This window comes from Micromys minutus (assembly GCF_963924665.1).
Source record: "Micromys minutus genome assembly, chromosome: 17".
NCBI classification, from domain to species: domain Eukaryota; kingdom Metazoa; phylum Chordata; class Mammalia; order Rodentia; family Muridae; genus Micromys; species Micromys minutus.
The window spans coordinates 48,034,586-48,053,545 of record NC_137952.1 but is presented as its reverse complement, the minus strand read 5'-3'; the positions used below and the strand labels follow the sequence as shown (position 1 = coordinate 48,053,545).

The window sequence follows — 18,960 nt, the reverse complement described above, 5'->3', positions numbered from 1 at the left end:
CTGGGGCTTCAGTTTGTATTTGGCATCTCTGCATCTTCCCTCTAAACTTACATGAGAAAGCCTCCAGCCCTCCGCATAGAAGGGCTTTCTGTGTTTCTGCAGAGCTGTCACACAATGTCACATGGACCTTGCTCCTTTCTGAGACAGTTGCTAATGAGTATCATTTCACATCACCATTGTGTCCACCTTGTTTACATGTTGCTAGACAAAGCAGGACTTAAGTAGATGAGACAGGACCCTTTCCTGTCCTTGTCTGTAGCCTCCATTCAGATAAAAAATAGGGAATTTCTATGCCACTACCGTCCCCGACCAGCAGAAAAGGAGTGACGACACAGCATTCTTCTCAAAGCGGTTTATTCAGGAACCTTACAGCATGCCGGTGAAAGTCTCTTCTGTCTCCCTCCGCACCCAAGCACAGTCCCTTTTATCCTCTCTCAACTCCACCTCCTCAGTCCATGTTGCGTGACTGCAGTTCATAGGTCCACGTCATCTGGCCTGATCTTGTGTCATGGGTGCGCCTGTGTAGTTTAAAGGAATGACATGGCTGTATTCAGGAGTGGGAGGAAGGCAGGGGCCACTCACAAGGCTTGGACCAAGTCCCAAGCGCCATCTTGCGCCATAATGCCACACCCACTCTCCATATTTCTAAAGTATTTTAAAGCCTTCCTATGCCTCCCTATCAACTTTGATTAGACATCTACAGAGAATGCACTATATTCTCAGTGTAGTTAAAAATAAACAGGCCTGCTATTATGATCATCTTTGAGTGAGATACACCTCGAGTCACCAGAACACGGCAGCCATGCTGGTGTTCCAACAGTCCTTGTTTTTCCTTCCAGCTGCTGTACAAGGCCTGAGCTCTTGACTGATTTCAAAAGCAGAATAGCTTCATGTAAAGTGTACATGCCCAGTGTAAGTTTCTCACAGTGTTTAAGTCCATGTCTCACTGCAAATACTTACAGAAGTAGATGGCGCACTGCCTTTGGAAGACTTGAAACTTTGTAAAATAGAATTATGACATTAATTGCATAAATTAGTGAAACATTAATTGTGCTATTAGTATCTGGAATGTGCACTTTGACCATGATGTGAATTGAATGTTAAAGAACCATAGGGGAGGCTAAGTGATTCCTCTGGGGAGAAAGACTGAGAGGATGCCTTGGAGGGCGTCATTGTAGTGGAAACCCCAACTGAAACTCAGATGACCTTCCTGCTAAGGAAAGTTTGTGGTTCCCATGAGTCCATTCACAAGGTCAATATAAATATGCTATATCTTGTGTTTACAAGCCGGGGTTAGATGTGTAACATAGAGTTAGCTAGAAGAGGCTCTGGATCCTGGCTGAGAGTGCTGGTGCTAGAAGGGAGGTGGGGCATGACTGTTCCTACATCAGAAACCCCTGGGCAGTGGTGTTGAAGACCAGTGGCTGTGTCCTCAGCAGAGGCATGAGTGAGACTTCTGAATATACATTTCTAACAAGTTTCTAAGTGAGGCTTGTACTTCAGCTAATTCTGCCTTATATAACGAGCTTAAATATGGAGAGCAAACATCACTGACACATGTATGTCAGCTTGTAAAACTGTAAGATGTGGGGAGGTTTATTATCCATTGCTCAGAGTGCACCAATAATGATGTTCACTATTCACCCTCCCTCCACCACCACCCATGTTGCTACTGTTCAGTTCAGTGTGAGGGACCAGAACAAGGGTGTCATGCATGCTGGGCATGTTCTCTACCACTGCTGCATCTGAGCTCTGTAACATTTCTGCTGTGGGAATTACTCTGCAGTCACCGGGTGAGAAGCACGGAGACAAATTCCTCTGGTACTTAGGACCCCATCAGCCAGTGTGAGTATGAAGACAGTTAAGTACAGTCTTCACCTCACTTGTCCACTTCTCTCCTGCCACAAGCACACTAGGAAAGCACGCTGCCTCCATGCTGAGCACTAAGGACTAACCCCAAGAAAACTGAAGAGGGTATAGCTGAATACATTGGGGTCAACCTTAGGAACGGTCTTACAGCTTCCTCTTGCCATCCCACTGTCCTGTGGCATCGGCACTGTGCCTCTCCCAGAATTTATAGTGCACAGTTAAGGGAGTTGGGATCCTTTACACGGCACTAACAGTCCTAGGGCTGCCATGAGAACGAGTGATCCCCATAGTGATGTGGGTGTGGTGTGTCATTTCTCTCATCAAACAGTAGTTAGGTGTCAAGCTGTGGAAGCCGCAGAGGAAGATGCCAAAGGCCCTCAGGTTCTATGTTCAGTCTCCTTCACCCTGATTTTATCTGATCTTTTTAAAGGCCTTTTCTCTCTAGAGAAATTTTAAAATTATGTATCTGTTTTAAAGTCACTAAAGAGCTGGAGGGTATTAAAGACAAGTCGATCTTGGCTATTCTGGGTGGTCTTCACCATGCCTCCTGTGTGCGGCATACTATTCTAAGGGGCTTTGACCCATACAGCAAAAGAAGGCTTTCCTAGAAGTCACATTTTAGTGAGGAAGAAAAGCCAAAACTAAGATAATGGTGTGCCATTTTTGTTTGGTAGTCCGATATTGCTAATTATAAAATTCACAAAAAAGGGGGTGGAGGAAAAAAGGTGTCAAGGAGGGGTTACAGTTTTACACGGGGGGGGGGGCATCACTAACAGTGTGGCTTGTGAGCAGACATGAAGAAGGAAACAAGGAGAATGTCTGGAGTGCAAACATTTCTAAAAGACAACAAAACACAGAATCCCGTGAGGTCACACCTGCAGTATAAATGTCTGGTATGTTCCAAGTAAGCCTGGAGTCTAGGGAGGTTTTAGATGAGCCCAAGGAGAAGCGAGGCCAGGTCAGAAAAAAAAACTCAAGGCTGTTCCTCACTAGCATTGGCTGTGGTGGGTGGTGTTAGGACTCACCTGACAGTGTTTAACAACACCCCTTTGACGAAAGAATGAAGAATGAGAAGAGAGATGGGCACAGCCAAGGGACCAGTGTTAAAAATCTGTCAAAAATAATTAGATAGGGATGATGGACCTGGTGAGATATGGCCAGATTCATATTCGTAATAATTAAAATAAAAGGTTTGCTGGTTGGCTCCATGCAAGGTATAAGAGAGGAACGTTAAGGACAGCATGGCTCGGGGCTGAGTGAGCAGAATGACATCAGCTGAGATGAGGAATGGATGAGGCGAAGTGTGACGAACTTTAGTAAATGCGCCTTGTTGAGTTTGAGGTGCATTTGAGACATCCATGTAAGCAGTAGGATGTTTGAGTTTAGGTTGAGCAGAAGATGAGCATCTATGAAGTCCTAGCATGGAAATTTGAGCAATGAGATCACCTAAGGACAGAGAGCAGGTAGAAAATAAAGCATGTTCAAGGATGCGATCCTGGTGCATTTAGTATTAGGGATATGAGAAGTCCCAACAAGGAAAGGTGTGAAGATCAAAGAGGAGCATCCTGGAAGCCAAGGGGAAATGTGAGCAGGAGTGAGCCAGGTCTTCTTGGGTTCTTCCCAGCTGGGTGATGAGGGCATGATGAAGAATTAACCCCTGGGCTGAGCAATGTGGAGGTCCTGGTGACCTTGGGGGATGCTATCTTAGTGTGGATTCGGAGAAAACAGGAAGAAATAAAGATATCATAAGTAAGCCTTTTAATAGAAGTGTGTTTTGATGGAAGACACAGTGGAAGACTAGCAAATGGGAGTTTTAGATGGCATAGAGGTCGTCTGCTTAGGTAATTATGAGGATAATGACAGGGAATACATTGGTGTATTAGAGAAGAGAATGAATGTGTTTCGCTGAAAATAATGGGTTGCATCTTGGTGCTTTGGAGGGTTGAACTGAATGTCTGGGACATTTGCTGCCTAGGGTAGGGAAAAGTGAGGCTCAGGACACATGGTGCAGATGAACAGACCCTATCAAGACTGTTAGTGGGGTGTTCTGGTGGCTTATATGTACATGGTCTGTTAAGGATGTGGTTCAGCATGAGGAGTCACCTTCAGTCAGAACAGAGGTGACAGATGTCCCTACTGGAGGCTGAAGTGACAGATGTTCCTGCTTTATTCTGTAGTGCTGCTAGATCTTTCAGGTGTTCCACTGGGAGTCTGAGAAGTCTGGCGGATATGTTTCCCCATAAAGGAGGCCTTGGACTCTGAGTTACGGCAAAATGTCAACTTTCCTTGGTTATTTTCTCATACAGCAGAGCCATGCCTCATCTCACCTCAGACCTCCTCCATCTTCCAACTCCACTGTCATGGAGGTAACTCCAGTAGCTCTGCCTTTCCTGGCATCCCACAACCAGGCATGTGGGATGCTGAGAGGCGCCCCCTGCTCTATTCTTCCTTGGATGCCCAGTGCCCGTCCACCCCAGGCCATGTATTGCCTTGTCTCCTGCACCTCAGCCCCGACTCTGCAAGGTCTGCTGAGGAGGAATCTGAGGTGCGGAGCATACCAGAGTGGCTGCCACCACTGCAGAGCACCTGTCTTGTTGGCACCTCCTTAGCAACTTACTTGTTCCTCATGAAATACTTGTTTTCAAAGGACCTGAGGAGAAACCTGCCATTATTAAATTGTTAAGTAAATGCAGTAGAATAATAATAAAAGTCGACATCTTTGTACAACCCCTCCTCCCACGCAAGCACAGACAGCTCATTTACCAATCTAGAAATGAGTGACTCCCACAATGCTGGGATTGCAGACACTTCCTCTGGAAGCCCCCTACCTGGGTCTTCTTTCACTGTGGCTTCTCTTCCACTGATGCCTGTGGTTTCCTGCACATTTCTCTTACGAAGTCCTGGTAATCCCCATGGTCTTGTTCAGATGTTACAAGAAGGACAGCTGAGAATGGCTGCCCACCTCTGGTTGGCTGGGTGTTTTGAGTGTCTTTAGATGGGAGAATATCAAGTTGAATTGGACTTGCCTATTTCTAGTCCAGAGAAAGTTGTCTTTAGGCTGGGTCTGTAGTCTGGAACTCCAAACACTGGTAGGTAGAGCTGAGAAGGTTGGTGGTGGTGCTCAGCTGTGCCTATGGAGGCCGCCGAGGATGCCAGCTGCTGGTGCCAGTGATTGGCTGTGGTGCTTGCTTTTATCCAGGAAACTAGGAAGTCTACAGCAGAAGCTCTCTCCCTGGAGAGATGGAAAACCAACTGTTGTGCATTTAAGATAGTGACCACAAACAGAATGAGATGTTTTACTTAACACTTTCCTTTCTCTTCTTCTCTTCCACTTTTTATCTCTGATTCTCCTCTGTCCTTCCCTTCTGTCCACTGTACTGACCTCTAGTGACCCACACTAGACATTTCACATGGAACACATTGCTATAGCCAAAAGAATATACTTTGGGATTCTACTTAGCTATTTGGAGAGCTAAGGGATACATATCCCCCCTCCCTTGAAATATATATAATAAAAAACAACATTTATATGTGTGTATGTGTGCATGTATGCATATAAATTTGAGTATGTGTATATGTATATAGGTATGTGTATATATATGTATGTATATGTATTTCAATTATTTGTGTGTGGGGGGGGAGAGAGAGAGTGAGAGAGAGAGAGAGAGAGAGAGAGAGAGAGAGAGAGAGAGAGAGAGAGAGAGAGAGAGAGAGAATGGTGGACATATGTGTTCATTGGCATACATGTAGAGGTCCAAGGACAACTTTGATGAGTCAGATCTCTTCTTCCACTATATGAGTCTCAATGGTAGAACTCTAGTCTTCAGACTTGGAGGCAGGTACCATTCTTGTGATCTGCTAAGAGGTTCTCTTCTGGCCCTAGCTTTACATAGGTTCCACATATAATAAGACATACATGACATGCGGCAGAAGATGCATGTTTAATAGGACACAGTTACCATTTAAAAGTTGTATTCATGCAGCTAAATTAATATTTTCAATTGTGGAGACATTTCACATGCTAATCATTCTTAATTTAGTTACTTTTTGTTGTAATTAATGCTGACTTGTTTTTGCTCTCTTGCTAATAGATTTCTGTCCTAGATGAGACGTGGACTGTATTCAGGCGTTACAGTCGTTTCCGAGAAATGCATAAAACGTTGAAGCTAAAGTATGCAGAGGTGAGTTATGAAATCATCATTGCCAATTAAGAGCGCACACTTTATAAAGTGAGCTAACAACATTAGCAGCACCCTCCTTTTCTCAGCTTCTCAGCACTGGATCCCACACCTTACTCCATCTTCCACATTATGTCTTCAGTCTTCACCTGACTCCGTCTCTACATCACTGCCTTCAGTCTGTCCTCCTCACACTTCTCTTGTGCAAAACTGAAAGGTTTTCTGAGCACAGATCTGGAAAACAGTACATGTTAACTAAACCACATCCTTTACATAATGTATGGTTTAATCAACTTATAAATTTAAATGATAAGATCCACAGACATGAGTCAGGTGTGGTGGCCACACCTCTAATCCCAGTTCCTAGGAGGCAGAAGCGGCTGTATCTGTGTGAGTTTGATACCAACCTGATCTACGTGGTAAGCTCCAAGATGGCCAGGGTTATTAGACAGAGGAAACCTGTCTCTAAAAACAAAAATAGAAAAGAAAGAGGGGGGGACAGGAGGAGGAGAGAGGGAAAGAGGAAAAGAAAAGTAATAGTGTTACATTTGTTAAGGTAGATTTACTGCATTTTCTGATACAAAATGTCTATTCCTGCTTAGGCCTCAACTTAATGAGAATCAAGTCATGAGATTTGTTTTTACCATCAATGGAGAGAAGGGTGGATAATGACATGAAATTATCTAGAAGCAAGAACATACTGCATAGACTGGATAACTAACTAGAGTGTGTTGCTACATTAATAATCTCATCCTTTTGGACAAATACTAGATTTTAAAATGAGTTTACGTTTAAATACTTTATTGATAGTCTGAGTTGCATTTCCAGATGTTCACAGCAAGTTTGCTTCATCCGGAAGCAGCTGTGTGGGCTTCAGCCCTGTAGGAGTTAGGGGTGAGCTGACTGCAGCCAACACTCACTCCCCACTCTGCATACTTTCACCGAGTGCTCCCCGACTGTCCATAAAGTGCAATCGGTGATGAATCGCCCTTTAGAAGGAACATTTACTCCAGTTTGGCTCACATGAATAAACTAATGTTCTTTAACATTGCCATAGCTTTTACCTTCCCTTAATGATATGAAATGAGAGGGAACATGTTTTTAAAACAGAATGATTACTTGATCTGAAGAGTCAAGGTAACCCAGATAAGTTAAGCCATCTTCGAAGTTCTGTTATTCGGCTGCTATCCCAGTCATCTCTAAAAGACTAGAGAAGCTTCTAGTATGCATTATATAGCTCATTATTCTCAAAAGGCTTTCTTCCAGAAGTAACCACATCAAGTCATGAAGTTTGCTTCTGAAGTTTACCTTTATGTCCCAAATCAATATTGACAATTAAAAGGGACATTGTTGTACATATACTAAATACACAGGGCAGCTAGATTTTAAAGTGAACCTTGTAGCTTCTTAGCTTCCTGGTGATGAGTTACTACATCCTTTCTTTAATAGTGAGTAGGTTTTGCATACTGTCATGAGCTTCGCCGGCTCCCTCGGGCCATCTGGCACGGCTGGGATCTCTAACTTGGTGGCCTCACTCAGCCTCTGTGAACTGTAGCTCCGTTCACGCTCCTGCCCCTGTTGTTTCTCTCCCTGTTGGATGCAACCGCCTCGGCTTATTGTTATTACTTACTTTCTATAGCAATTTTATTTATGGAGAGATGCACCGAGGGAAATATAAATATCTATTCTATTTTTCTTCCTCTCAGAATCCTCCCTTCTCTCTCCTTTTCTTCCATTTTCCTAGTTTTTTTCTTGCCTACCTCTCCACTGTGCAGTCATGTATCACCTTAGCATCAACTCACACATAGTAAATAGAATAAGTACTGTGTGTGAAGCAAAAGATGTAAGCTGCATGCACATGTGTGTTTGCACATGCATGTACCATTTTCTCTGTGATCATTTTATTCCAATTCTTTAGTTGAAGTCATTCTGTGCATTCACAGTCCTCTAGTTTTTAATAGCACTATAGTGTACAGCGTCTTTCCTCTTACATATCTTATATTCTTATGAACAGAGACTGACTGTGAACAAGGAAAGACCATGTTGTGGGTGTCATTTTAACTGAGTCTGCTGCCTCATATGAAAATACCAGTGAATGGTGGTGGGGACAGAAGGTGTTGGCATGTCAATGAAAGGCTATCCTGGGTCTGGGGTATTTAACCAGATGGAATTCAAGTTCAAGTGAGTGCAGAGAGACACAGAAGAATTTAAAAAGGGGCCCATGCACAACTCTGTTGGTGCTATTTTATTTTAAAGAAAATGTCACAACAGAAGCCATCTGCAGAGATATGATAAAGAAAGCTTACCTGGGCTTGTCATGATAGAAACTTGTAAATCAGAGTTTCATAGTAGCAATAAAAGTATTTGAAAGAACTACTATGTGTAGAAATCTTTTTGTGGAGGGGGAATGTGTGTGGGAACAAGTTGACATATATTATCTCAAGTGAAGAAAACCAAACCGGCTTTACTGGCCCATTAGTCCATTTACTTGTCCATTCCATCACCAAGCAGTACTTAGCAACTCAATAGTGATATCTGGTTTCTCTTGGATTACAAAGGACTAACAATAAATAGATCCCTTAGGCACTTTCACTAAAGTGAAGTTCCACAGAGTAAACAAAGCAGGACACCTGTACTGTGGCCTAACTAGACAGTTGGATAGCTTTTAACCAGGCAGGCCAGGCAAGACTCAGAGATAGAAGCTGAGACCTGAATGTCCTGAAACGGCCATGAACGCCTAGAACTGAGCACATCTTAAGTCATGAAAAGCAGCAGATACAAAGGCCATGGGGTGGGTCTAAGTTGCTATTATCCAAGAACAAATGGTGTGTGATGAATGGCCCATGAGGTCGGGGGACAGAGGCCAACATCTTGATCACTTGGGGTACTAAACTGTATTCCTAGTTTGTGGGAAGCCTTGGTGATAAAGCAAGATAACAGAGTGGCCCAGTGTCTCTTTCTTCAGGTTGTTTGAACACTCATTTGGAGAATGGATTGCTAGGATGGCAGGGAGCTCAGATCTAGAATTATATTTTATAGATTAAGTTTGAAGATGTTCTTAAACACCCACTTGGAGATGTCCAGGAAGATGAAGGGTAAGTGCACAGTTTGTACAGGAAGACGTATGAAATTCTAAAGTAAACACCAGTGTTTAGATCAGCAATTGTGAAGCCGTTTCTTTTACTTTTGTTTTAATTCATAGACCATTATACTCCTGACTTGTGCTCACAGGGGCCCTTTCCTAAACACAGCCTCAGGACTGAGATGGGAACCAAGCACGGAAATTGCTTTTCTGTGTTGAGTTCAATTTTGTGGCTTATAATTACTTTATCCTGAGGACAAAATACATTAGTTATGAAGGAGAACCTGAGACACACGTTTGAATGCATCTCAAAGAGAACCAATGCAGGAGCAGTGGTCGGAGACTGGCAAGCATGGCATGAGCAGGGGAGGCCTTGGTGGCACCGGTGTGCTTTTTGGCTGCCACAACTAGACATTATGTAGATGCTCACCTACTGTGGGCCTGGTGTGGTGCTTTCACCTCCTGTCACTGTCCCTCTGACTGAGCACCCAGGGCTGGTACAAGCTGTGGGAGGGAGGGTGTGGGGGAATGATGTGAGTGACAGCACCTTCTATGGTAAAGGTCTCACTGTGTGGCCTCGACCTCGATTGACCTGGAGTATTCTGCATCCACCTCCCCAGGGCTCTCATGATGGCCATGCACCACTGTGTCCATCGCCATCCCCTGCTTCCAAATGAACTATTAAGATCTACAACTTGAAAGAATCCCATTGCATTTGAAATTGTTATAGTGCCTTATTCCAATTCTATATTAATCGTATCCTGTCAAATAAAGCAATTTTGCCGTTTAACAGTTCAAGGCAAGGCTTCCGGATTGAGTTGACTATCTGCTCTGTGCGCTCTAGTAAATTCGGATTTCCTTTGTGCAGCTTGGATTCACATCATCTTACTCCATAAGTGTCTGTTGCATCTCAAGATTAGTACTGTTTGCTGGATACTTGTCAGGTATTATGTCGTTAGTCTGCGTATTGTTCTCATCTCTCTCTGTAACATTAATCTTAATCTCCTACTTCCAAGTACCCTGGCCAGAAAACACCATACCAGGCACTTGACTTTAACATCTTTTCTTCTGGTAAGGCACAGGATTGCTGTTCCAGGACCCTGGAGTTCTCTTTGCTAGGTACCCATAGATACGTGGGAATTATTTTCTTTACCCCACTCCATTACCACATTGGGCTTCTTTTTTTTTTTTTTCTGTAGAGTTAGAAAATTACTCTTGTCTCCAATAATGTTCAGTGGTAAGGATTTGGAATGATATAAATGCACTAAGTTTACTCATTACAAGGCGCCATCATTTTGATTCAGTTGGAAGAAAGTTGAAAAGTACAGTGAAATTCAAAATATATGGAATCTGTAATACGCTCGCTAAGATAATCTTTGACACCTAAAACTTCAGTTTTAGTTACAGCCTGTAATCCTTTGGAACTTTGTCTAAAATTATATCCTGTTCTTTCACATTTCCTTCTGGAGTGTGTTCTCTTGGGGAAAGACTCTAAAATAGTTGGATGTGACAGTTCCTTTATGCAAGGTTTGATGATGGTGTTTCAGTGCTTCCTTTTGGTTTCAAATAATAGACCCTATATACGTGCTTTAGAGTGAGGAAGGTATATGAAGTTTGTCTGGTTTTTAGGTGGTGAGGACGGAGGGTCTTCTAGCCCTGCTTTGAATGAAATGTACTGTATAGACAAGATTGGCCTCAAACTCATGGTGATCTACTTGCCTCTGCCTCCCAAGTGCTAGGATTAAAGATATGCATCACTAAACAAGGTACATATGGCAGTCTTCTTTGAAGCGTGTCTTTGTCTAAGCTTCTGAGGTATCTATATACAGTGTCTATCAGGGTCTATCTATAGCTTTCAGCTCAGCAGGCTCTCAGAGACCACACAGAGCATCAGGCCCCTGCCTTCCTGCCTCCATTGTCCATCAGAGTAGAGACTCCAGCACTCTGTAGAATTTGGTGCAGGAAGCTGTCTGGGAGCTAGTACTGTTGCCCCACATTTCACAGGTGATGGCCCACACACTTGAGAGATGAGGGCCCTATGGGTAGATGCATATCTCTGGCCTGGGGTCCCATGCTAGAGTGGAGACATTGTCCAGTAAGGACACTAATGAATGAAACTAAGTTCATTCATTCATTTTTTTTCATTTATTTTGTTTCTTTGTTTGTTTATGTTTTTGAAACAGGTTTCTCTGTGTCAAACTCTGCCTCAAACTCAGAGATTTACCTGCCTCTGCCTCCCAAGTTCTGGGTTTAAAGGACCCACCAGACCTGTCTCCTTTCTCTTTATTACAGAAGAGCAGCACGTTAGCATAGGACAGACACCAGGTGGTTCCTACTCCCTTCAGAGAACAAGTGGGCTTTCTTCTCACTGAAGATACTGTGTTATTTGGAGATTGTATAATTGTTATTTTGTTTTTATTTATGTATTTTTTAATATTAATAGTTCATTCCAGATTGCATACAGGCTGGCTCCTTTGTTTTGAATTAGTTCATCCCCAAGGTGTACTGACATGTATCATGCAGGCCAACTGTACCTTCTGGCTTTGTTTGTTTCTTCTATTGACCTTGTAGAGCATCACAGTCAATTAAGCCCCATGTTTTTAGATTCCATGTCTGTAAAATGATAATACCACAGCTAGTCTGCAGTAGATCACGGTAGCCTCCCATAAACTGCAGGCAGCTTTGAAGGACGATGTAGCCTCTGCCAGATTGTATGTTTTTCTTATCTTACCGCACAGATCACATCCACAGTGCTCTGTTTGTGTATTATGAAAATCATGTACTTTACTAAAATCAGTTTCCTTTCAATATCAGCCAAACTGTGTCCTCGGGAACCAAGTTCTCTTACATGTTCCCTCACTCCTCTGAGAAGACAGTGGAAATACTGCTTATGTCTAGAGGCAAGGGTATACACTCAAGGGTCCTGATGCAGTCTTAAGTCCAAGAACCATGTTCATAAAGAAGCTAGAAAGGAAATGACAAATGTTTAAAGGCACACGAGTTTTCACCCATTGTAATGAACGGCAAAGGCCTGGCTTAGCCTCCTTTTCTGGCTTGTGGGCAACTGTCCTAGGCTCAGAATCTGTTTCATGAACATATTTTTATTATAGTCCATAAATCTATTGGGCCATGGAGAAAACTGGTGATTGTAGCAGGTTCAAAGGTCATAGCTACTGCCCAGCCTTCTAAAGGGCTTAGGTTTTGGTCTGCTTACCAAGCAGCTCTTCCTTCTGCATGCCCACCCTTCTGGGAACTGTCTCAGACTGAACCAACATTCATGTGGAAAATTTCTCCCATATTTAGTGATACTGTAGTAGTGATACCTATGGGGGATGGCTAAGTCATAGAGTTGAAATCCAGGTGAAAGTAGTTAGTGCCCTCACAAAAGGGAGCCCAGGGTGCTTAGCGCCTCTTTGTTGCCAGAGAAGGGCAACAAAGGAGGCATTTTGATGACAAGCCCTCACCAGGTCTGCTTCATTTGGCTCTTGAATTTTTCCATCTCCAGAAGTAGATTTCTGTTGGGCAAAGATTGCCCTGACTAAGGTAGTTTCTTACAGCAGCAGGCAAACACTAAAAGGTGTGTGTCCTAACCCAGGGAATCTTCCAATGAAAGCAATTGAGCATTGGAATTAATTAAGCATCATTTTGTAATGTTCTTGGTTAGAAATAATTCTGAAACCAGTTTGTGTTATGCTGGTTAGAGGCAAAAGAATGAGCAATGAAATTGGACATGTTGTGTCTTAAAACGTATAATCAAGGAGCTGCCTCAGCAGGCAAAAGCACTAGCCACTCTCCCAGAGGACCTGTGTTCAATTCTAGGACCAACCTGGACAACCATCTGTAACTCCAGTTGCAGGAGATCTTGTGCCCTTGTTTTGTCTCAGTGAGCTCTAGACATACATACAGTCCACATAAATATAGGTAAAATACCCATACGCAAAGTAAATAAATAAAACCATACATACATAAATACATACACACACACACACCCCACCCCCAGATACACAATCAAAGCAAGTTCTAAGTGAACTTTTGAGGGCCATGCCTGGTAAAAATAAGTCAAATATAATAGGCTATGCTGCCGTCTATACTATGACTAATTTATCACTTAAAGTGAAACTAGTAGATCACTGTGTTAAAGAAATTGTGTTTTTGCCCTCTGCTCTTCACTGGGTGCCTAGTGGGTATCAGCGGAGGGAAGAAAACCATTAGACATGAGGTTATTTAATTCACATGTGGACATTTAGTGTGCGCTTATAGAACCATTTCTCACCTTTATTTTCAAAGTATTTTCCCCATAAGAATGAGAAAAGAAACTAGATATTGGCCTCATATTTATGTTGGAGACTTATTTACCATCCATCACCTCAGTATATTCTAAATAGGTTTATATCCAGCATCCCACAGTTAGTACAAAAAATTGCAGATGTACTCACTTCCAAAATTATAATGCTACCAACCATATCCACAGGAACATCCAGTAAGCTTTCAGTGAATTCAGTTTTACAAAGCTCTCAACATCCTGGAATCTTTAAATAGCAAATAGCTACATAGACAAGAATAGAAGCTTTGTGACCTGGTATGTTATCATCCAAAACCCAGGTAGCCAACTGAGTGGTTTATACCACAGCATTTTCTCCATGTGGTGGATAGATGCTGTCAGAGTCACTGCTTTCAGGATAAGTAACAAAACAAAGACATGAATTCAGAGACACTGAATTACCTTGAAAGAGTTTTCTAAAATATGTAGAAAGAGACTGTAGACTAGGAAATCCTGATCTTGTAAATTTTTTATAGGGTCCAGGAGTGTGTAGTGACATACCAGCCTCCTCAGCTTTTCAGGCCCCAAGATACTGCCTGCTTTTCCCTTCACATCCATCTTGGCAGCACAGTTTCATGTCTCTAAGCTAAACAGTGTGAGAGAGCCAGTGGCCAGTGAGAGGGCACCTTGAATAGTCTCAACATTAACAACAAAGATGGCCAAGGAATGGACAGTAGAGAACTTCTGACTCTCCAGAGATGTGGGCCTGTATTCTCCCATCTTCTGTAGCAATGAAAGACAGATTGCAGCTAGAAACTATTTTCAGAGTACGAAATCCACATTCTAAGGGGCCTTAAGGACTGAGAAACCTATCTTTTTACTTTAGAAATCAAAAAAATCAAAGCTCAGAGAGAAATGAGTTAAAAGTCATATGAAGAGCGTGAAATGAACATGGTTCATGTGTGCTGACTGTTGGTCTCATGTTTATCCCGTGCCTGCCTCCCTCTCATGACTATTTACTAAACAAGAAAACAGTTGCAGAATTCTGTAGATGAGACCAGATGTCACAAAAATCAATTTCCTAAAAATTTGCTCGTAGCAAGTCCCCATGGATACTGACGTAGATGACCAGAAAGTGTGCCTTTCATTTGAATGCCATTACAGTGGCCAGTTCTGGCCTGTCTCAGACCCAGGGAGAGACAATTAACATCATAGCAAGAGGTGGGAAATGCAGGCATTGAAGTGAATTCAGCTTCTTACTTAATCTTGACAACACAGTGTTTAATATTCACAGATCTGACTATATTTCTTACTTTCAAAAAATTACTGCAACATACATGAATGGTATCAGGTCTGCTTTCACTGGTTCACGCCTGAATGAAGTTGACACCAGCATTGGGAAGAGTGAGACTATGTGTGGGACAATTAATCTCTATCCCAAATATAGCTAGAAGCCATGCAGCCCTGTGTCCTTTCCCAAGCCCAGTGCCTCCACGTTGTAGCATTTTCGTGAGAAGAGGAAAGCAGTTTGTGTTAGTGATATATCCTACTTGGATCTTGCTTTGCTCTCCTGCAGCGGGTGGTTCAGGAGACTCAGGATGTACCAGAGTCTGAGAGGGCCTGGGCTCATAAATCGTGTGTGCAGTGGGTCTGCAGGTGGTTCAGTGCTCCCAAAAGGCTGCTGCTTCATGCCACTAACAAATCAAACCTGGGAGAGAATTGCTTATTTGTTTGTGAGTGTATTTCTCAGTGACAGCTGTTCCTATAAGGCCTTGGGAGCTGCTATTAATTTTGAGTAGTCAAAAATGCTTCCTTCTAGTCAGCTGTGAGAATTATGGCAACCTTTTGATGAGTTTTCTTTATTTGCATTTCTCAAAAGCTTGGGAGGCTGAAATTTACGGCCATAAGCCTGCAGGGTGTGACTGTTTCAGAATCTGCCAGTTATATGCAGGTAGGTCTCTGGAAATGGCAGAGCCGAACTGACTTCACCAGTGAGCGGGCCGCGGTCCACCTTCCCCTCCAGTCTTTAAAACTTGAACGCTAGGTGGGTAGCTGAGTGTCACTGACTAGGAGATGAGGAATGGATGCACAAATGTTCATAGAAGTCACACGATTTCCTTAAACTAGTAAAGACTCCACAACATTTTTAGTTTTCAGTTTTTCTTCAGTCATTCAGTTTTATCTACTTTATTGTTGAAAAATCGTGAAACATAAGCGAAGCTTTGTATTCCTTATTTTCTACACTTTAAGATTGCCAGTATTTCTGTCTAAAGTACTATTGATGGCACTCACCAGCCCCCACCTCTCTGCTGCCTCAGACGTCCTAGACTTCAACCTAAATCATGGGCTTGGTCGAGAGGGGAAGCCTTTAATGGAAGCAGACTTTTCTGTTACATTTAGCTTGCCTTTCTGATGGTAGCAGGCTGGCTGTCTGGAATAAACTTTGAAGCAGAGTTGGAGTTTGATGGCTCTGAAGAAAACTAGGCTAGGTGTGTTCACTGGGAATCAGAAAGAGAGAAGTTAAAACCAGCATACAAATGAAATTTTCACTCTGATCTGGAAGTAAATACCATTGCTTAACAGAATTCTGGTTTTATTTCTCATACGCATACATATGAGTATAGGTATAGCTACTTACTGTTTCTAGTCTTCCAAGCTGGAGCTACATACCGTAAAGTGTCTGTGCTCATTCTGAGGGACTGTTAACCATTTTCATCTCATGAATATCCTTCATACAACACTGTTTTGAACCTGACACTTACAGTTGTGTTAGTTGGCCATTCACAACAAAGCTAACTACTTGATTTAGAGATTCTTCATGTCCTAAGAGAAAGACATTCCATGTGAAGTTAGCAGGCCTCAATATATTTATTTCATTTTCTTAATTTTCATCCTTTTGTCTCTAGAATGTTTACTGAATTGCAAAGCAAGTTTGTTATTATTTCTCTCAGACCAAAAAAAGAAAAAGTGCTATTTTAATCCTCATCTGCTTGTTTCCAGTGTTTTGCTCTGCATAATCAAATTTCATAATTATGCAAAGTAGGCCATCGAGCTGTTGTTAAAATTTCTTCCAGTACTCTCCAGCCTATCATCTCTCCCACAAGCACCCAATTTATTTGACCTCAGTCATCATTTTTAACTTTAATATACAATTTTCCCAGAAGATCTCAAAAATGCCTCTTCACCATTTCCCACTCCTGATGGGAGGACATGGACTGTAGCCGGGAAAGATGCCATTTTGAGAGTTTTCTCGTGAATACTGAGTCGCCATTTGTGCCTGTCCTTTCTCTGTTCTATAACCTCGCAGAAACTAGCACGTTCCATTATTTTACTGGACTTCATTCTCCCTCACATCTGAGCCTCACTTCAAGTGAGGATGCTGTGAAGGTTGTAAGGGAGGTAAGATGCACTCCTTAAGAGAAATGACCGTGTGGTGAGGATAATAGGTAAACCCTCCACACATCTGAAGTGTCACTTACAGCCGACTGTGGAGAGATTGTAATCACCAGCTCTGGAGTTCCAGAGTTTCAGCAAAGTGGAAACACAAACATTTCTGCTCAGTTCCTTCAGTGGAAAAGATGATGAAACCAGGAACTAGAAGGTTCTGCAAGTTACTCTCCATTGATTTGCTGAGCTAGGATTTGCAATCCAATCACCCCAAATTGAAGGTTATTAAAAGAAAAAAGACATATGGTGTTCATTTAACCATTCCTTTAAACTTATAAAAAGAGTAATGATTTTTATTGTTCCTATAAAAGTGACAAATGCTCATTTATAGAAATTGGGCATGATACAAGAAATAGAAGAAAACAACAGGTTACTCAGTCTTTCTGTAACTAAAATGAATGTGCCTGCCTAATGAGTGCTATTTTAAATTTGGATATGTATAGACAGATACATGGGTAGATATAAAGGGGAAGTAAAGAGAACAGACAAAAACAAGGAAGCAGCTTTTAAACATGGTGTTCTTTCTAGATCTACTGTATTAAGTTTGAGCATTCGATTGAATTTTTCTGGCATTTAACAGAAGCGAAAGAGAAGAAAGCAAAACTAAAGAAATTGCTGAACTTAAAGTATCTCTGCCATGAGATATAAGTCCTCTAAAACTTCAGGAAACATAATTATTTAAAAATCAGTGCTAAAGTTGATGGTTTTCAAATATCATGTTTATATCTGCAAATTATCAATTGACTGTCCTAAAATAAATAGGATTTGTTTACTCCCACCTCCCAGGTTCTCAAGTTATTGTTTCTAGATTGTCAGAATATGTAATATTTACATTCTTTTGTAATGAACCTTTGGTAAAGAATATGTATGTGTTATAAAAGAGCCAGACGGTCTTTATCCTGGTCCCCTACCTCTGAGATCTTAGGCTGTTTCTTGCCTGGATTTTATGGTCATTGGATATTCTTGTGAAGTTATTTCATGAGATGCCTTTCACCTGCTCTCTTGCATGTTTGAAGATGCCTCTGGCTTTGTGCCTCCCTGTCATATGCTAGAGGGATTTTTCCTCCTCCCTTCTTGACAGGGAAAAGCTAGTTAAGATCCTAGGACTTTAACTTATGGAGACTTGACCCCTAAGACCAGCCCCACCCAGACCTGCTAGTAATCATCCAGTCATACAAGGCTGTGCTGAGCCTTGTCATAGAGTTTAAGGCTTCTGCATCCATCTGTCCACTTTGGGGACATGTGACTATACTTTTCTGCTGGATCTAAGATGGCTTATTGTTTTCCTGGCTAGCACGTTTTCTGAGTGGGCATCACCTTCCAAATTTCTTACGTATAGGATCAGAAACCGTAAGCCTCACTGTGGAAGGTTTAGAGCACAGGTAACAGGGGTAAGGACAGTATAGAGAGCATGTAAATGCCTTACCAGTCTCCACTGGTTGACCTCTCCCCATTAAGACAGCTCAGTCTGCACCGCTAGCCAGTACTGTTGTTGACCACAGGCTGCACACCTTTTCCTGCTATGAGCCATCCTCAATGCTGTACTTACTGCATTTACTCCTTATTTCCCTAGATGGCTGTTGGCTTTGACATTTCAAATACTTGCCTTTATATTTAATGCCTTCAACAATGATCGGGAAGCTTACGGAATGTTCTCAACTGAGATTTCTGTCATATTTTCTCCTGATTGGCTGAAGGCTGTAGGTTGAGGAGAGGCAGAGGACCGGAGTGAAGTCTCAGGCATCACTTCCTATCGCTATGACCCCTCACCATAGACAGTGCCCTGATCACCTGGCTGAGGTCTCACCACTGAAGAGTTTCTTGCCCTCCAGGCCTTCCATCCTTCCCTCCCTTGTGTTCTTTGAATCAAGTCACTGTAGTCAGTGTGTGCCTCAGGAGTGGGGAGAACCATTATAATTTTTGGTTCTAGACCAGTGCCCATATTTCCCTTGTTTTGTACTCCAGTGGCCTGCAGCTGGCAGTGTTCCTCAAAGTGACCCTGCCCTGCTGTACGTTTGAGTTCTTCGAGCTTATCTGTGTCTTCTGTGCCCCAGACCTAAAACAAGCCCTTTTCCAGAGCTCACTTGCTTTTCTGTCCTCTGTCCCTCAGTCTGCACGCCATA

General features: G+C 42.4%; 1 protein-coding gene across 2 annotated transcripts in view; it reads left to right on the top strand.

Annotated features, from left to right (window-relative positions):
- The window catches only part of KIF16B (kinesin family member 16B), a 249,667-nt gene that overhangs the window by 190,705 nt on the left and 40,002 nt on the right, over positions 1–18,960 (top strand). For both annotated transcript variants that reach the window (XM_080931299.1, XM_080931298.1), the window contains one exon: positions 5,961–6,050. In XM_080931299.1, the coding sequence (XP_080787425.1) occupies positions 5,961–6,050 (90 nt within the window). The remainder of the gene's footprint in view (positions 1–5,960; positions 6,051–18,960) is intronic.